The 19067-nt window shown below is 38.4% G+C and overlaps 1 protein-coding gene and 1 long non-coding RNA gene across 3 annotated transcripts in view; one reads left to right on the plus strand and one right to left on the minus strand.

Moving 5' to 3' along the window:
• MIB1 (MIB E3 ubiquitin protein ligase 1) overlaps window positions 1–19067 on the minus strand; it is a 141075-nt gene that overhangs the window by 98494 nt on the left and 23514 nt on the right. For both annotated transcript variants that reach the window (XM_023647510.2, XM_014727680.3), the window contains exons 4-7: window positions 11672–11776; window positions 8653–8719; window positions 7115–7319; window positions 1191–1374 (exon numbers count right to left, since the gene is read on the minus strand). In XM_023647510.2, coding sequence (XP_023503278.1) covers window positions 1191–1374; window positions 7115–7319; window positions 8653–8719; window positions 11672–11776 — 561 coding nt within the window. The remainder of the gene's footprint in view (window positions 1–1190; window positions 1375–7114; window positions 7320–8652; window positions 8720–11671; window positions 11777–19067) is intronic.
• Window positions 1251–8207, plus strand: LOC138915263 (uncharacterized). The gene is made up of 3 exons (XR_011420952.1): window positions 1251–1405; window positions 3647–3823; window positions 5063–8207. It is a non-coding gene; the product is annotated as an uncharacterized lncRNA (long non-coding RNA).

Consider the following 19067-nt stretch of genomic DNA (forward strand, 5'->3'; position numbering starts at 1 on the left):
TATCAAAAGTAAACAAAGAGGGATTATACAGAACTTAATTTTTTGACAAAAATGATTCCAAAATACAGTCCTGAAAAACATACACAACTATCATTTATTCAATATTTAACTAAAGCAATAAAAAATAACATCAGCAGTACCTGTAAACTATGGAATGTGTTTGAACGAAAGCACCATAACAACAGAGGGTTTTTTGTTTTGTTTTGTTCACTATTGCATCTCCAAAGCCTAAAATGCATATTGTTTGTGCTAAAATATCTGCTGAGGAAGGAAGGATGGACTGATGGAGGAACAGAACAACAGGAAGGACAGGGAGGGCGGACTGGACAGGATGGGAGGGGCAGAGGGCTAAACGGGGCATGAGCTGGGGCTGGACAGGAAGAGAAGGAGGTGTTGGCCAGGACGGGGGATGAGACCACACAGCACGGGGGGGATGGGATACGAAGCGGGATGGGAGGGGAGGCACACGGGACAGGAAGGAGGCACTGACCGGGATGGGACTTGGGGGACAGGATTTGGGACTGGATGAGACGGGAGTGGGCAAAGTGGAAGGCTGAATAGGACACAGCAAGGTGGAAGGAAATGGGATACAGGGTAAGGCAAGGAGGGGAGTAACAGGATGAGACAAAAGGACAGAGGGACAGACGAAGAAAGAAAAGGATGGATGAAAAGAGGGCAAACAAATTTTTTCATTGTTGCTTAACATTTGATTAAAAATGTATTGAATGAATAAATAATTAAACTGTAGGTCTTTGGGAACAAAGCCACCTTAGAAGGCACACATTCTGAATTGCCCTTCCACATTCTGAGGTTTACAGGGGCAGGGCCCCAACTGAGGAGAGCAGCAGTGGGCCGGCACTGTTAGTGACATATAAGCATGTGGCTCCCATTCTGGGGTCAAGTACCAGGAAAGCGCCTGTACATTACATTACCTACGTTACCTTCATTACCTTACCCCATTACCTTTGCCACTAACAGCTTTATCAGAAAATATTAACTATATCTCTTTTTGAACTTTCCCAGACTAATTTAACTGAAATAAATTAGAAAATAAAAGGCATAAGTATGCCTAGCTGCCAAGAGTACAATTCTCAAGAGTATGTTAACTTACTTTCTAAAATTAAAGTACTTTTTAAAACTATAAAAGCATGGTGTAATTCTTAGTCCAAAACTATTTGATATATACTCACTGGGAGCATAGCTTCAGCCCATTCTCCATGTCCTCGCTGTAGAAGTTTAATTCTTTCCAGATCGTAACACACTTGTACGAGATCACCCACTTGAAACTGGGAGGTGCCTCCCTCTGCACCCTGAGCAGCATCCCCACTTCGGACAATGTTTGCTTTTGTGAGAACGGCAGGATTGAAGGTCCACCTGAAGATCAAAGCCAAACTCAAAATGTACGGTAAGTTTCCTGACTTTCAGCACAACATTCTCAGTTACACACTGCACGGGGAAAGCCTGATAACACATCAAAAGGGCAAAGCATTCCTTTGCGACTACATCCTCGATGATCTGTATTTCTTTTTATAATTTTATTATATAAATTTGGGAAAAGAGTGATCCACAATCTCGCCACCCTAGTAGGATATGCTTCTGTCTAGTTTTATTCTCTTACATGTTTTAAAAAATTGTTATGAAATACACACTGATTGTATCACTCTTCCTTAATTCAAATGGTCATTAACATTTAAAAGACTTTGAGAGGTCCCAACATACAAAAATCTGCTTATTAAATTCCTGTAATCATGTAAGTAAATTTTTCTTTCTAAAGGAACCACAAAGAGAAAGAAATACTTCTGACCAGTTAAGAATAAAAATCAGACACAAAAAGTCCTTTTCAGCCTTATCGATCACAGTGCCCTTCACCTTACTCCCAATATTCCAAAAACTAACTAGACCTATTATAGTGCCTGAATACAGCAGTATTTACTCAAGTTGTTTCCTCTGCCTCCTTCCCTGCCCTGGTAAAAACTGAGTCAATCTTTCAAACTTACTTCAAATGTAATTTTCTCTCTGAAGTTCTCTCTGATTTGCCCAGCTGAAATGACCACTCTTCTTTTGTACCTTCAGAATACCCTGAATACTTACCTATCACAATTACGTACAACATTTTAATACAGTTTTTTCTGGTTTTATCTATCTAAACTAAAAGAGAAACCCCTTCAAAGCAGGGGACCATGTCTTAATTCTCTTTGTAATCCTAGCTCTAATCATAGGGCCTAATACTGGATAAGTACTTAATAAATTTTTGTTGGATAAATAAAGAAAAAAATATTATTATTTTTTTTAAGATTTCATTTCTCCTTTTTCTCCCAAAGCCCCCCGGTACATAGTTGTACATTTTTAGTTGTGGTTCCTTCTAGCTGTGGCATGTGGGGTGCCGCCTCAGCATGACCTGCTGAGCGGTGCCATGTCCACGCCAAGGATCCGAACCGGTGAAACCCTGGGCTGCCGCAGCAGAGCACACAAACTTAACCACTCGGCCACAGGGCCGGCCCCAAAATATTATTTTCTATAACTCAAACGTCACATTACTGTTAAAACTATTGCCCAAGGAAGAATTTTGGTCAAAAAACATTTCTGCAAGTAATAATCCTAATTTGTGTTAACCTAACATTTCCAAACAACAAACAAGATAATATTTAATACAAAATATGTTAGTACATGCTAACCTGAACTTGTTATGTAAAGATCTGTCCCTTCGCATTAACAGCTTTATTGAGATGTAATTCACATTCCATACAATTCACTCATTTAAAATGTATAATTCAGTGGGTTTTAGTATATTCAGAGTTAACAACCAAGCACCACTATCTAATTTCATTTTCATCACTAAAGAAAGATAGCCCATAGCAATTAGCAGTCATTCCACATTCACCCCGCTCCTCAGCCCCTAACAACCAGTAATATACTTTCTGTTTCTATGGATTTGCTTATTCTGGACATTTTATATAAATAGGATCACATAATACGTGACCTTTTGTGACTGGCTTCTTTCACTCAGGATAATGTTTTGAAGATTTATCTATGTTGCAGCATATGTCAGTATATGCCATTCCTTTTTATGGTCAAAAAGTATGGATCCATCATATGGATATATCCATTTTGTTTACCCATTCATGAGTTGATAGACATTTGGGTTATTTCCATATTTTGGCTGATGCATGAATAATGCTTCTACAAACATTCACGTACAGGTTTTTTGGGCGGACACATTTTCAATTCTCTTGGGTATAAACCTATGAGTGAACACGCTGGGTCATATGGTAATTATATATTTAACATTTTGAAGAACTACCAAATGGTTTTCTAAAGCATCTAGACCACTTCACATTCCTACCCTTAATGTACAAGGGTTTGGTTCTAATTTCTCTACACTTTCAACAACACTTGTAATAATCTGACTTTTTTATTCTAGCCATTCTAGTATGTGAAATGGAATCTCATTATCGTTTTGAATTGCATTTCCCTAATAAGTAATAATGTCAAGCATCTTTTCATGACTGTTATAGAATGAACTGTCTCCCTCCAAAATTTACATATTGAAGCTCTAACTCCTAATGTGACTGTATTTGGAGACAGGGCCTTTAAGGAGGTAATTAAGGTTAAATGAGGTCGTAAAGATGGGGCACTAATCTGACAGGACTGGTGACCTCATAAGAAGAGGATGAGACATCAGAGATGTCTCTTTCTGAGCATGCACAGAGAAAAGGTCATGCGAGGACACAGTGAGAAGGCAGCCGTCTACAAGCCAGGAAGAGATCTCACCAGAAACCAACCCTGACGGCACCTTGGTGTTGGACTTCCAGCCTCCAGAACTGTGAGAAAATAAATCTCTGTTGTTTAAGACCCCCAGTCTGTGGTATTTTGTTATGGCTGCCCTAGCTTATTGGGGATCTTAGATCTTCTTTAAGAAAAATGTCTACGCTAATCCTTTGCCCATTTTTCAGTTGGATTGCCTTTTACTGATGAATTTTAAGAGTTCTTTATATATATTCTAGATACAAGTCCTTACTCAGACATATGATTTGCAAATATTTTCTCCCAATCCATCGGCTGTCTTTTCACTTTCTTAACAGTTTCCTTTGAAACACAAAATTTTTTACTTTTGATGAAGTCCAATTTATTCACTTTTTCTTTAGTTGCTTCTGCTTTGGGGGGTCATATCTAAGAAATCACTGTCTAGTTCAAGGTCACAAAGATTTATGTCTACACTTTGTTCTAAGAATTTTGTAGGTTTAACTTGCACATTTTGGTCTGTGATTCATTTTGTCTTAATATTTGTATATGGTGCATAGCAGGGACCCAATTTCATTCTTTTGCATGTTAATAATCAGTTGACTCAGCACCATTAATTGTAGCTTTATTTTTTAATTGAGTTGTAATTGACATATAACATTATATTAGTTTCAGGTATACAACATAATGATTCGATATTTGTATATACTGTCCGCACAATTTGTTGAAAAAACTATTCTTTCTCCACTGAACTGTGTTGGACCCTTGTCAAAAACCAACTGACCTTAAATGCAAGAGCTTATTTCTGGACTCTCAACTCTATTCCAGCAACTACATGTCTATTCTTCCATCAGTAATACACTGTCTTGATTGTGGTAAATCTTGAAAACAGGAACTCTGAGTCCCCCAACTTTGTTCTTCTTTTTCAAATTATTTTGGCTATTCTGGGTCCCTTGAATTTTCACATGAATTTTCGGATCAGTCTGCCAAGTTCTGTAAAAAAGGTACTACATTTTGATAGGGACTGCAACGAATCTGTTGATTAGTTTGGGGAATACTGTCATCTGCTATAGGTTAAATTACTCAAAAACATATTTTGAAATCCTAATCCCCAATACCTCTGAATGTGACCATATTTAGAAATAGGGTCTTTGCAGATGTAATCAAGTTAAAAAGAGATCATAATGGATTAGGGTGGGCCCTAAATTCAAGGACTGGTATCTTTATAAGAAGGTCATGTGAAATCAGCTTTTGATCATTTTCTAGTAAAAGATTTTAGAATTTCCATGAGCTCAATTAACTTCCTTATATGTCTCCTCAGGGTTCCTTCCTCATGGATGGTTAAGCTACAAATGTTGGGTTGATGAAAATAAACTAATGAGCTAGGAGATTGTTTATGTGGCTCTCAGTCTCAAATGATCTCCCTATGACTGTCTGAACTTGACTAATCAGAGATTGATTTGAATGCATCTGAAACTAAAATCTGTACCCAGAAAAAAACAAAGAAGAAAGTCATGTGAAGACACAGGGACACACAGGGGAGAAGGCCATGTGAAAGACAGAGGCAAAGAAATGAGTGATGCATCTACAAGCCAAGGAACACCAAAGACTGCCAGCAACCCCCAGAAGTGAGGAGAGAGGCACAGAGTGGACTCTCCCTCAGAGCCTCAAGAAAGAACCAACCTTGCCGACACCCTAACTTTTCGTGCCTCCAGAATTGCGGAACAATGAATTTCTGTTGTTTTAAGCCACCTTGTTCGTGATCATTTGTCATGGCAACCTAGGAACTAACACACCATCTAAAGAATATTGAATCATCTGATCCATAAACACGAACTATCTTTCGATTTATTTTGGTCTTCTTTAATTTCCTTCAACAATGTTTTACAGTTTTGAGTGCATAAGTCCTGCACTTCTTGGGCAAAATTTATTCTTAAGTATTTTATTCTTTGTGATACTACTGTAACAAAATTGTTTTAATTTCCTTTACAGACTGTTCATTGCTAGTGTACAGAAATACAAGTCATTTTTCTGTATTGATCTTGTATCCTGCAACTTTCCTGAATTTATTAGTTCTAATAGTTTTTCTGTGAACTCCCCGGGTTTTTCTACACACAAGATCATGTCACCTGTGACTGAGATGGTTTAACTTCTTCCTTTCATTTCTTTTTCTTGTCTAATTGCCCTGGCTAGACCCTCTAGGGCAGTGTTGCAAAGAAGTGGGGAGAACAGACATTCTTGCCTTGTTCCTGATCTTAGGGGAAAAGCACTGTCTTTCACCACTGAGTATGACAGTAGCAGTTGGTTTTTGGTAGATGTCCTTTATCAGGCTGAAAAGTTCCATTCTGTTTCTAGTTTATTTAGTGTTTTCATCACGAAAGGGTGTTGGATTTTGTCAAATGCTTTTTCTTTGTCTCTTGATATGATCATGTGTCTCCTTAAGATTTGAACACAATTAGAGCCAATTCTATACTTTGGTAAGCAACTTAATGTTAATTTTTCTTATTCTACATATAATCCCTCCCCTAAAGAACCTCAGAGAGTTAGTTTCTTTATGTACATGTCAGTAACAAAGTTTTGACAATTATTCAATTTAACTACTGCTTTTTCTTTAAAATATTGCAAACATACTAGTAAACTGGATATATTTTGGCCCTGAAGTGCAAATAAATAAAAGGCACCAACCCAGTCTCAAAGAAACTCACAACCTAGAGAGTAAATAATCATTTTAATAAATAGGAAACCTAAACAGAAGTACAGCAGAGGGAGGATGAGAGAAGAGGTTCCCAAGAATATAAGCTCAAAATAAGATGCAGAGGAGTTAAACCAGAGAAAGAGGGAGAAAAGGAGGAAAGGGTATTTCGCATGGAGAAAGTGGTATGTGCAAAGGTACAGAAGTGAGGAGACACAAGCAATTCTATGTTAGTGATAAGGATTACTGGGTGCATACATGTCTGTGACAAGGGAGAGCTGTGTTACCAAGAGATAACCCTGGAGAAAGGGACCACAGGAGTTTTAATTTTATCCTTCTCATTCAGGGTAGATTGATATGGTCCATTATGAATACACAATTTTTAGTTATACTTGAATGTAATACTAATACAACATATTCTGCTCCCTGAAGGAAAAAAAAGTGCACAGAAAATTGTATCATAAATATATTCATATAAATTCACATACATACAACACACACACACACACTCTTCTTATCATTTGCTCCACTCCACCTCACTAACATATTCTGGATTTTTATCTACTAAGAGCTAGCTTTAAGGAGACTTTGGTCATATCACATTATTTGCTTTCTTTAAGGCTCTAGAGTCTATCTACTAACTTTATTTGCCATTACTGAAAATTAAGAAATACCACCAACCTATTGCCACTTGGATACTGTACTACAATGTCATGGTCTTCATCAATGCCACAAACAGTTCCAGTTGTAGTTAAAGTCTCAAACATGCCGTCAGTCCATCCTCCATGACCATGCTGCAAAGACTGTACAATTTCTAGGTCAAGATCTATATTTACCAGGTCACCAATCTGCAATCCACCAGGATTCCTATTGCCATTCTGCTCACCTGTAATTGCAGAGAGAGTTGACAAAGAAAAAGGAAAATCAGAGCAACAACATGCAATTGCATTATTTTTAAACAAGAACGAGCTCTAGATATTTTAGTTACCACCTACCTAATCTTAAAATGTTTTGAGAATACACTGTAAGTATCAGATTCTAGAACTAGAGAGCTTTAAAAAAACAAAACAGACCAAAACAAACATCAGACTCAAAAATTGAAATAACGTGATGATTTATAACAACAAATGAACAGGAGTAGAACCTTTAAAAGATTATGTAACGCTGTATCAGAACACACAGTTCTGGGTGGTGGAAACATTTACTTTTCTGCCTGGATGACTTGTTGACTATCACTGCATCAGAGCCATGATAACTAACTAGAGAATACAACACAGAACCCTAGAATTATTTTTGTCTTTGAAGCACTTAGTACTATTTTTTACCAAATGGTTCTTCGGATTTTTACCTAAAGAGCATTTTTAAATATTTCAAAGCCCATTCCCTAGATTATTTTCAAAGCTGGTTCTGGGAAAAAGGATTCCTCATCATAAAACACTACACTGAGGGATCCAGAATGTGTATGTTAACTCTACACTTTTCTTGTGAAGGCAAGACGCAAAAAGGAAATTTTCTGAAAGCAAGAGAAATGGAAGACCTCATCAAAACCTAAGTATTTCTTCCATGCTCTCCTTTAAAAAAAGAAAACTAAGGTATGTTGCAAGAAAACAGCACTTTTTAGCAAAAAGACAAATCAAGTGATTTGGAAAGAAGAACAGAGAGTTCACATGAGAAAGGAAAGCATTCAGAGACTAAAGGCTTGAGCAGAAGAATGTGGTAAATGTTCACCATGGCAACAACAAAGAATCTATAAAATAAAGGTAGTTTTGGTTTTCTTGTTCTTTTTTTTAATGATACATGAAATTATATTTATTATATTACCTTAATCTTGGAGCTGTTCTTGTATTAAGAAGGCAATTTTACAAAAATTCTAAGGAATTCATAAGCATTAAATTCTCGGATCCTATTCTCAGTAGTGTAAGATATATAATATTGATAGTTTAAATTTTTCAACAATATAAATTTATGAAAGACAAACGTTTCAAATATATGATGACATATAAATGGCCTATCAATTCTCAAGACATGACAATTCTTTCAGAATCTAAATAAATCATTGAAAAAGAAGAAATGCTTTAAAACCAAAATAAAACCAGAAAATTATCTCTTTAAACAGCTTTAATGGTAACTAATTTTTTTTTAAGTCCAATTTAAACATTTTTCTGATTCCATGAACTCTGAGCTATTACTCAGTAATTTTCTCTAGTCTGCTAACTCACCTAGCACAGGGCAGTGATCTCTGTAGAAAGAACCTCCTTTGGCATCCTGGACACACTTCAGATCAGACTAAGAAAAAGAAAAGAAACCAGAAAAATCACTCTTGAAAACTTCAAGAATGGGTCAATACCTTAAATAAGCAAATGTTCAATCAGAACATACCCTCAGCAGAAGTCAAGAGTAGTTCTGGGTTAAGAGTCAGATTAAACATTGCTTGGAAAAGCACCCATGAAAAACTATATACTTAGGGCCAGCCCTGTGGCCGAGCAGTTAAGTTCACATGCTCCACTTCAGCGGCCCAGGGTTTCACCAAACTGGATCCTGGGCACGGACATGGCATCGCTCATCAAGCCATGCTGAGGTGGTGTCCCACATAGCAGAACTAGACAGACCTACAACTAGAATACACAACTATGTACTGGGGGCACTTTGGGGAGAAGAAGAAGGGGAAAAAAAAAAAAAGGAAGATTGGCAACAGATGTTAGCTCAGGTGCCAAGTTTTAAAAAAAAAAGAAAAGAAAAAAAAACAAACTATATACTTGATCTTCAGACAGGTCATACTTTACCTTTAGCTTTCTTTTAAAGTTCAAAATTAAAATGCCTAGGGATCAGCCCAGTGGCGTCGTGGTTAAGTTCAGCGCGCTCCACTTTGGCAGCCCAGGCTTGCAGGTTCGGATCCTGAGCACAGACCTACACCACTCATCAAGCCCTGCCACGGCACAGATGTTAGGTGAGGGCCAATCTTCCTCAAGCAAAAAGAGGACAATTGACAACAGATGTTAGCTCAGAGCCAATCTTCCTCATCAAAAAAAATGAAAGACAAAAAATTAAAATGCTTAGGGGCCAGCCTGGTAGCATAGCATTAAGTTCACATGCTCCGATTCGGCGGCCTGGGGTTCGTCAGCTTGGATCCTGGGAGTGAATTTACACACTACTTATCAAGCTACGCTGTGGCAGGTGTCCCACATATAGAGCAGAGGAAGATGGGCACAGATGTTAGCTCAGGGCCGCTCTTCCTCAGCAAAAAAGAGGAAGATCGGCAGTGGATGTTAGCTCAGGGCTAACCTTCCTCAAAAAAAAAAAGACAAAGAAAAGAAAAAATTAAAATGCCTAGATCTTTACCATTATAATATTTTCAGAAACACATGTTAAAAATAAAAGGACTGTAACAAATACCTGGTATTTAAAATGTACATAAAACATCCCATTTTAAAGATACTTTTAACAAAAAAGAGTTCAACTTATCTGATCTTTCGAATCTATGAAATATACAAGGCAAGTATTAACTCATTTTATGAAGGAAATTATCCAAAACTAAACCACTATAAAGTAGAAAAGGATAGAAACAAATCCGTTATTTGATTCCTTGTCAATTTTCTTATTTACATCAACTTGAATCCTTACTTCACCATAACTTGGTTAACTCAAGTTCCTTCCCACTTAGCTTTTATAAGGAAACCAATTATTATTTAAGTATCTGAATGGGGAGGCAGTTGTGGTATAATGCAAAGTACAAAGAATATGAACTTAGAAGAGCAACCTTGAGGTTTACTGTGAAAATTTAGAAGTATATTTACTTAAAAGTGCCTAGTAGTACCTGACACACACACACACACACACACACACACAGAACCCAACTCTTCTACAGCATTCTTCGCCACCAGAGCACTACATTTAGTTCACTCCTAGCCAAAGAGACACATGGGTCAAACTGTTTTAATGTGATACGTTAACCCAGAAATTCCACTTCTAGGAATCTGTCCTAAGGAAACACACCTGTAAATGTGTAGACACATGCAGAAAAATGCTTACTGAAACAGTGCTTGCAACAACTGAAAAAATAAAAAACCCAACCCAGATACCCATCAACAGAAATCTCATTAAATAAATAATGGCATAACCATATAGAGGAGTACTACTCAGCCATCAAAAAACAAAAAGAAAAGAACGGGATCAATTTCTATATATACTAGTCAGTAAGCACCTGGGCACATAAAGCACTAAGGCACTTGAACAAAGTTAATAATCAGTTGGAACCCTCAAGAATCCACAATTTAAAAACAGGGAGAGGCACAAAGATAATAACAAAAAACTGATAACCAACGCTATACACAATTATAAAAGTTGGCAAGTAAAGTATTTGTTTAGATTCACATGCCTGGCTTTACATATAAATGGAAGAAATTAAAGCAAAGGGACAGTGGGGTATTTTTTTCCTCTCCTAATGAGGGGCATAAAATAGCTGAAAAAAATTAAATTTAAAGAATTCTTTGAATGAGGAATATATTCAAGATGGAAAGGATGTAAAACACATTAACATTCTGGCATTGATATAATATTTAATTATATTCTATAAATTAAATAGCTGAGGTCAACATTTGAACAATGATCCATGAAGTGCAGAAACAGGGCAATCCATTGAATAAAGCACCATTATTTTCCTAAACGCTTAAGTAACTCAAAGTGTTTCTAGGATAATCCTTTTCAATTATCAACTCTACACTTTAAAAATACAGGGGAAAAAAATCTCCTTAAAAAGTAATTTCAACACTTATTGTAATTTATACTTTTATCAGCTACCAGAGCCTAGAATACAAACATACCATAAAAAATCTTATTATAATACCATTCTCAATGTCCATGCCAAGCAGCAGCCTTAGAGATGATTCTAAATCTTTTTGATAGATTTTGGTAAATAAACTCCCGACTTCCATTTATAGGGGATCAGCTCTACACAATCAATGTAGTAATCAATGTATAGTAAGTTACTCAAACATTAACTGAGGGCAAAATCATATTTACCATTAAATAAGTTTAAAGAAACGTAGTAAAAACGTAAAGTTTATTCAATTTGCACTTTACAGATTTTCCCTCCTATTGCATATCCATGATTCAGATAGCTGTACCCTGAGACAAAAGGAGATGACAAAAGAAAAAAAATTAAAAAAGATTAAGATCTACTGTTATTTCTCTTTTTTCATCCATCCAATATTTTCACCTTTTGTGGTTCTTACTACTTACCATGCCCTCAAAGCCAACTCTGTAAAGATTCTTAGCACCATTATCCCAGAGAACATACGCTGCACTATGCGGGCTCGATGCACTCCAGTCCTGAATTTCTGTTACCTGAGGGAATTTTTGGAGAAAATAATTTTTTAGAAGAGAGAGAGGAGAGGTTAGTTCTATTATATTTAAATCTTAAAAATCACTTCAGCTACGATCATGTGTAATACGATGATTAAAAATACTTATTTGCCAAATATGTCACTTCTAACATATAATGACTTACAGAGACATTTCTCCAGAATTATAAGGTAATTTCTAAAACCACTGTAGAAATTTTAAATTGGGAGCCTTAGTAATTACATTAATAGACTATCATAAAATAAACACTTCAATATGAAACTTTAAATCTTTACTCTCAAAGGGTTCCTTTAAAGAAAAGTGTATTCTTTTAAATCCATTACGTGATACAAAATCTTAAATCTTTAACCAAATACCCAAAATGATTCAAGATAAATCTGCTCTCTGATAGCTAAAAGCTGAGAAGCACAAACCTCAACAGCAGTGTTCAAAGAAGACTTGAGTGACTTTGCTCCTCTAGCAGTATCCCTTAGCTGCCCCAAAAGAGCAGACCATCCTAAGCTAAAACACTACACTTACAACAGAAACCCAAACACAATCTGTAGGCCCTATGTGCCTCCAGACTTATTCGTAAGCTCATTTGATATTTAAGAAAAAAAAAAAAAAACACCAGGGTTGCTATTGTATAAAGGCCAAGAATAAACTTCACAAAAATAACACACAACAAGCACTAAACCTGGGTATTCTCAAGTAAACTAGTTTACGGCTACAAAGGGAAAGTGGCACATATGGAACTCATTACTATTCCCCATCATGACACCTATAATCAGCCACCCTTCATAGTTACTTAGAATGCCAGACTGATGCTAAACATAATTTTTAAGGCATGACCTTAAAAACAGACAATTATTTCAAATAAGATATGATGAACCTTCCATGTTTACCTTGTAATAAAGAAAGTTTTGTAAGCTACGTACTTTATGGTGCTTTTGTAGAGATAAAAAGGTTTTATAGTTAAGATTTAATCAAACATTTGAGAAATATTTCAAGTTGTTAGCAAATGAGTCCATTTATTCTTCTTAATTGAAATAAATTATATATTATAAAAAATAACATACGTAAACCTTAAAGAATAAAAAATGAAAGGAAACCAGCGTAAGAAAAAAAATATTACCAGTATTTTTCAAGACCCCTGTGTGCCCCTTATCAATTCCATCCTCCTGCCTCCCCACATAGGTCACTACCAAACTGAATGTAGAGTCCAGCACGCCTTGCTTTGCTTCATGATTTCTACAAGTAACCACTGTATAACCTGACAAAGCAACAGTTTCTAACACTCTAAAGTGAAACATGCAATCTTGAGCAAAAAATTCCTTCTAATTCTAATACAGTCAGATCCTACTTCACTTGTTTTAAAAAATACAATGCTTGGGGCTGACCCAGAGGCACAGCAGTTAAGTTTGCACATCCCGCTTCAGCAGCCCGGGGTTCGCCAGTTCAGATCCCAGGTGTGGACCTACACATGGCTTGGCAAGCCATGCTATAGCAGGCATCCCACATATAAAGTAGAGGAAGATGGGCATGGATGTTAGCTCTGGGCCAGTCTTCCTCAGCAAAAAGAGGGGAGGACTGGCAGTAGATGTTAGCTCAGGGCTAATCTTCCTCAAAAAAAATTTTTTAAATTAAAAAAATATTTTAAAAAAAGCAACGCTAGATTAAATAAGTCTGTATTTTTAAAAGAGGGACAAAAAAACATTTGACTAACTAAAAAACAAAGACCACGCATTTTATTTAAATCAATTTCACCCTAAATTTCAAATTACTTTGGATAAAAGCAAGTTCATTAGTCAAGCTTTGAATCACTAAATGAAATTCCTTCATTTGTTAATATAATTTGACTTCTTAGTGAAGGGGAAACAAAGTGGAAGACATAAGAAAATAACTACATTAATTTTATACTTTCAATTCTGATTAAGAAATATATGCAGAATGGCTGCTAAAACCATTAGGTAAAAGGTTGCTGAGAAACTCCATAAAGGATCAAATTGACAATACCTGCATCTACTGATCAATTTTCACATCACTAATAGTAGGCTAATCAAATCAGATTTTATGTGGCTCTTGATGTGCGTGATGCAATAAAAAATATGCAGCACCACTTACGTATGCTTGCCAAAACAAAACTGAACCTCAATCTAATCAAGTCTCTACATTTAACAACTAGTGTATAAGAAATACAAGGGCTAGAGGCCCAAGTTCAGGAATACCATAAAGAATCAACGGGCCAGGGGCCAGCCCCGTGGCATGGTGGTTAAGTTTGGCGTGCTCTGCTTCGGCGGCCTGAGTTCATGGGTTGGGATCCCTGGCACGGACTGATAGCAATCCTCAGCCGTACTGTGGAGGCATCCCACATATAAAGTAGAGGAAGACTGGCACAGACGTTAGTTCAGGGCTAATCCTCCTCAGCAAAAATATCAACTGGCCAAATCAAAAGAACCTGGTTTCTTCAACAAATAAATGACTTTTTTTATTTTGAGGAAGATTAGCCCTGAGTTAACATCTGCCGCCAATCCTCCTCTTCTTGCTGAGGAAGACTGAGGAAGACATCCAGGCCCATATTCCTCTACTTTATATGTGGGACGCCTACCACCGCATGGCTTGCCAAGCAGTGCCATGTCCGCACCCGGGATCCGAACCAGGGAACCCCGGGCCGATGAAGCAGAACACGCACACTTAAGCACTGGGCCATGGAAGTGGAATGTGTGCACTTAACCGCTGTGCCACCGGGCCAGCCCCAAATGACATTTTCTTAAAATGCTGATAATTTTTTAAGTTGGGTGGGTGCATGGGAATTTGTTACAGTAATCTCTCTACTCTGGTGTTACTAGAAAACATATCTAATGTACCTACACGAGACACTTAACTGAGATACATTCAAAAGCATTTGTAAAATCAAAAACAGTCTTAAAATACTAACATAGGTAATGGTACTTAAGAAACCCTGTAGGAATACACTACACACTTCCACGATGTCTTTACGTCACGTTGGCCAGAGTCTACAGCTGACACGTTTATTTTTGTCTCTGAACACTGTTATCACCATGCAAATCATGGTTCATGTTGGCATGTGGTGGGCCACAGACTGCATCAGTACTGCAACATTAGCCTGGGTTGGTACATACCGCATAATACAGCTCGTACTAGCCACACAGTTCAACACATGTAGTAATGGGGGTTGGGTAGGGATCCTAAACCTCAGGAAAAAAAAAAAAGAAAAGAACACACTACACATTATTCACGTGGGTTATACCAGGGGATTGGGACAGAGCAGCCAGCACTGAAGGAAAAACGGGGACTTACAAACTCTCCGTTCACACGACAAACACAGACGATCAAACTTACATTTGATCTTAAATATGTGCTTAAACAATGATACCCTAAAGATGTATTATCATGTTAAGTTCCCTCACTCACAGACACATGTGCAAGAGAGTTTCATTTATTTTCTCGTTCTGTTCTTAAAATGTAACGTGTAAAAAATCGTAACAAACCAAAAATGTAATACTGATCAACCAAAGCCTCAAGAATACCTTTTTATCCCCTAAAAGTGCAAATATAACAAAATCCCAGAAAGTTCCATTTACATGGCTTCAGAATTTAACAGCAACTGCCTTCAAAAGCTGATGAAAATAATAATTTCCAACCCTCTAGCCATATAATTAACTGTGGGGAAGAAGACAAAGTTACAAAGATTTTTAGAACGAAAGTATTAAAAATTTACTTCTTGTGCACTCTTTCAAAAGAAGTTACTAGAATGTGTACTCTACCAAAGGAAAGAGCAAGCTAAGTAAGACAACGTAAGGAAACACAGAAAATATGAGATCTAGCCAGGAAAGAGGCAAAGGCATCCATCAAAGGGAGCTCCCAGGGTGAGAGCAGGGCACAAAGGGTGATCAAGGGTGATCTGTCCAAATAGCAGCCACGTGATTCACAGGCCAGACTTGGTTGAAGGCTATCTTCTCACCAAGATCCATACTGTCATTGTACCATTTGATTGACCTGAGGACACAATGCCTAAGTGAGTGTGACCCAAATTCTCAAGTGTACTTGGCTTACGGACTAGGTGATGATGAAGGTCCCGTTCTTGCCTCCATCCCCCATTCTCTGCCATCTAGATGAGCCTGAGGTCTCTCATCTCACTCCACAGAATATTCTGCTTCGACCTACTCCTGAAATTTTGAGGTGGACCATGGTAAGCCCAGAAGCAAAAAATCCATAGCAGAGATCTCATCAAGATGGCAGCGTAGGCAGACACTGAGCTCATCTCCTCCCATGAACACAACCAGGTTACGACTACTTTTGGAAAAATTACCCTGGATAGAAAACTGAAAACTGGATAAAAAGAACCCCCACAACAAGGGACAGTCCTGACTAAGGCGGAAGAGGCAGTAACTCCTGCTGGAGAGGAAAAAAGCCACCTTTGGGAGCAGCAGAGATTCTCAGCTGACCAGGCGGGAACCAGCCTAAGGTACACAGCCCTCCCTGGAGGAGTGAGGTCCAGAGCGGGGGCCGACACTGCTATAAGCATCCTTCAGACTCAGCCCAAGTGAGATGAGGGTCTTACTGTGTGGCTTCCCTGGCTATTAACTACAGCAAGGAAACCCCCAGAAAAGCTATTGGATGAAAGCTGAAAAGACCCTGGTCTTAAAGGGCTCACACACAAACTCACTCACCTCAGCAACCTAAAATCACCAGAGAGAAGGCTGACAGTCCTTTGGTGCAAAGAGACTCACCTGGTGGGCTCTGGGGGCACCTTGGTGAGAGGAGGGACCTCTCCAGAGACTGAGACATTGGTGGGGGCCATTGTTCTGACCTGGTCAAGGAGTGCTAACACAGACCCCGGTGGATGCCACTGAGATTCTGCCCTTGGCCTGTTAGCCTGGGGTCTGCCACACCCACAAGAGCACAAATTTAATCCACTTCAGCCAGGGCAGGCAGCCTGCCCTAGGGACCAGCGCCACCCAACAGCAAGGACTCAGGCTACTTTTCCGGCCTGCATTGACTGGGTGCCTTGATCCTCTACAGGTAGGTGAGCATGTCGCCTCTGTGGGGCAGGGCCTGTGTGAGGACCAGGTGAAGTGAGGGGGCATTGGTGGAGAGGTGGGGGCCTCTGCAGTGTGGTGTCAGGGTATGCTCCAGGGGGTTGGGAAGTGTGCACAGACCAGGACTGTGTTGACGGTGTGTGTGGCCCTGTGGGGGGATGAGGCTTATTAGCGGCAGAAGACCTGAGCTTCATAAACAGCCATAAAAAGGATCAGCCCCACCTTCCAAAGCCTAAAATAATTGAGTGCTCCCTGCCTAGGACTAGCCCCACTCCGCTGCACTCCTAAGAGAACTGACAACAGCCTTGTAGGCCTGAGGCCTATACCAACTGTAAGCCCCAGAGTCTAGCAACCCGCTACACTGGGTACCAACCCAATTAAGAGGAAAACTGCAACGGGAGCATGCTGATAGACTTTGTAGCCAACAGTGCTGAGGCTCCCCAAACCAGATTTACAAACAGCTGACCAGGGAAGGAAAGACTAGACTCCCTGGGTACCAGCAGTAAGAGTAACCCTGCCACAGCAGAAAGACACAAGTAGCCCATGAAAGGGTCACTCCTGCATCATTTGGACTGGCGACAAGAGGGAAGAACACTGCTGGGCCTCATAAGGCGTCTCATACATAAGGCCACTTCTCCAAGCTCAGGAGACATAGCTGACTCACCTAATACATGGAAATAAGCACAAAGAAAGAGGCATGATGAGGAGACAAAGGAATACTTTCCAAGCAAGGCAACAGGACAAAACTCCAGAAAAAGGACTAAATGAAACAGAAATAAGTGACCACTCGACAAAGAGTTCAAACAAAATCTCATAAGGATGCTCACAGATATTGGGAGAAGACTGGATGAACACAGTGAGCTCATCAGCAAAGAACTAGAAAATATAAAAAAGAACCAATCAGAAATGAAGAATACAATACTGGAAATGAAAAATTCACTAGAGGGACTCAATAACAGTAGAGGATGCAGAAGAATGGATCAGCGAGCTAGATGAAAGACTAGAGGAAATCACCCAAGCAGAACAAAGAATTAGACAGAATGAGAACAGTCTAAGGGAACTCTGGGACAATATCAAGCATGCTAACATTCAGATTATAGGTGTCCCAGAAGGAGAAGAAAAAGAGAAAGGGACAGAAAATTTATTTGAAGAAATAATAGCTGAAAATTTTCCTAACCTAAGGAAGGAAACAGACCTCCAAGTTCATGAAGCACAGAGAGCTCCAAACAAGAGAAGCCCAAAGAGGCCCACACCAAGACACATTATAATTAAAATGTCCAAAATTAAAGATGAAGAGAGAATTCTAAAAGCAGCAAGAGAAAGGCCACAAGTGACATATAAAGGGAAGCCTATAAGGCTATCAGCAGACTTCTCAGATGAGACCCTACAGGTGAGAACAGAATGGCATGAGGTATTTAAAGTACTAAAAGGAAAAAACCTACAGCCAATAATACTCTATCCATCAAGGCTATCATTCAGAATGGCAAGAGAGATAAAGAGCTTCCCAGACAAGCAAAAATTAAAGGAGTTTATCTCCAAGAAACCAGTTCTACAAAAAATGCTGAAGGGACTTATTTAAGCGGGAAAGCAATGACCACAAATAGAGATTAAAAAAATTGGCAAAAAAAAAAAAAAAACCAGGCAATAAAATCATTTGTAAAGGTAAAAATATAGTAAAGGTAGCAGATCAACTACCTGTGAAGATAAGATGAAGGTTAAAAGACAAATGTACCAAAATCACCTATTTGATTGATAAGTGGGGAATAGATAGACACACACTAAACAAGAGACTATGATTTCAAAAACATAAAATGTGGGAAGGGAGTGAAAAAGTAGAGCTTTTAGAAAGAGGTCAAGCTAAAGAGTCTATCAACTTGATACACACTGTTATATACATAGAATTTATATAGGATCCTCATGGTAATCACAAATCAGAAACATATAATAAGTAAGCAAAAAAGTAAGACAAAAGAAATCAAACATACTACTAAAGAAAGCCATCAAACCACAAGGGAAGAGAACAAGAGAAAAAGAAAGGAACAGAGACGAGCTACTAAAACACCCAGAAAAAAAAAAGTAACAAAATGGCAATAAATATATATTTATCAATAGCTACTTTAAATGTCAATGGACTAAATGCTCCAATCAAAGGCCACAGGGTGGCCAACTGGATAACAAAACAGGACCCATGTATACGCTGCATACAAGAGACACACTTCAGACCTAAAGAC

Source organism: Equus caballus, chromosome 8 (assembly GCF_041296265.1).
Source record: "Equus caballus isolate H_3958 breed thoroughbred chromosome 8, TB-T2T, whole genome shotgun sequence".
NCBI lineage: Eukaryota > Metazoa > Chordata > Mammalia > Perissodactyla > Equidae > Equus > Equus caballus.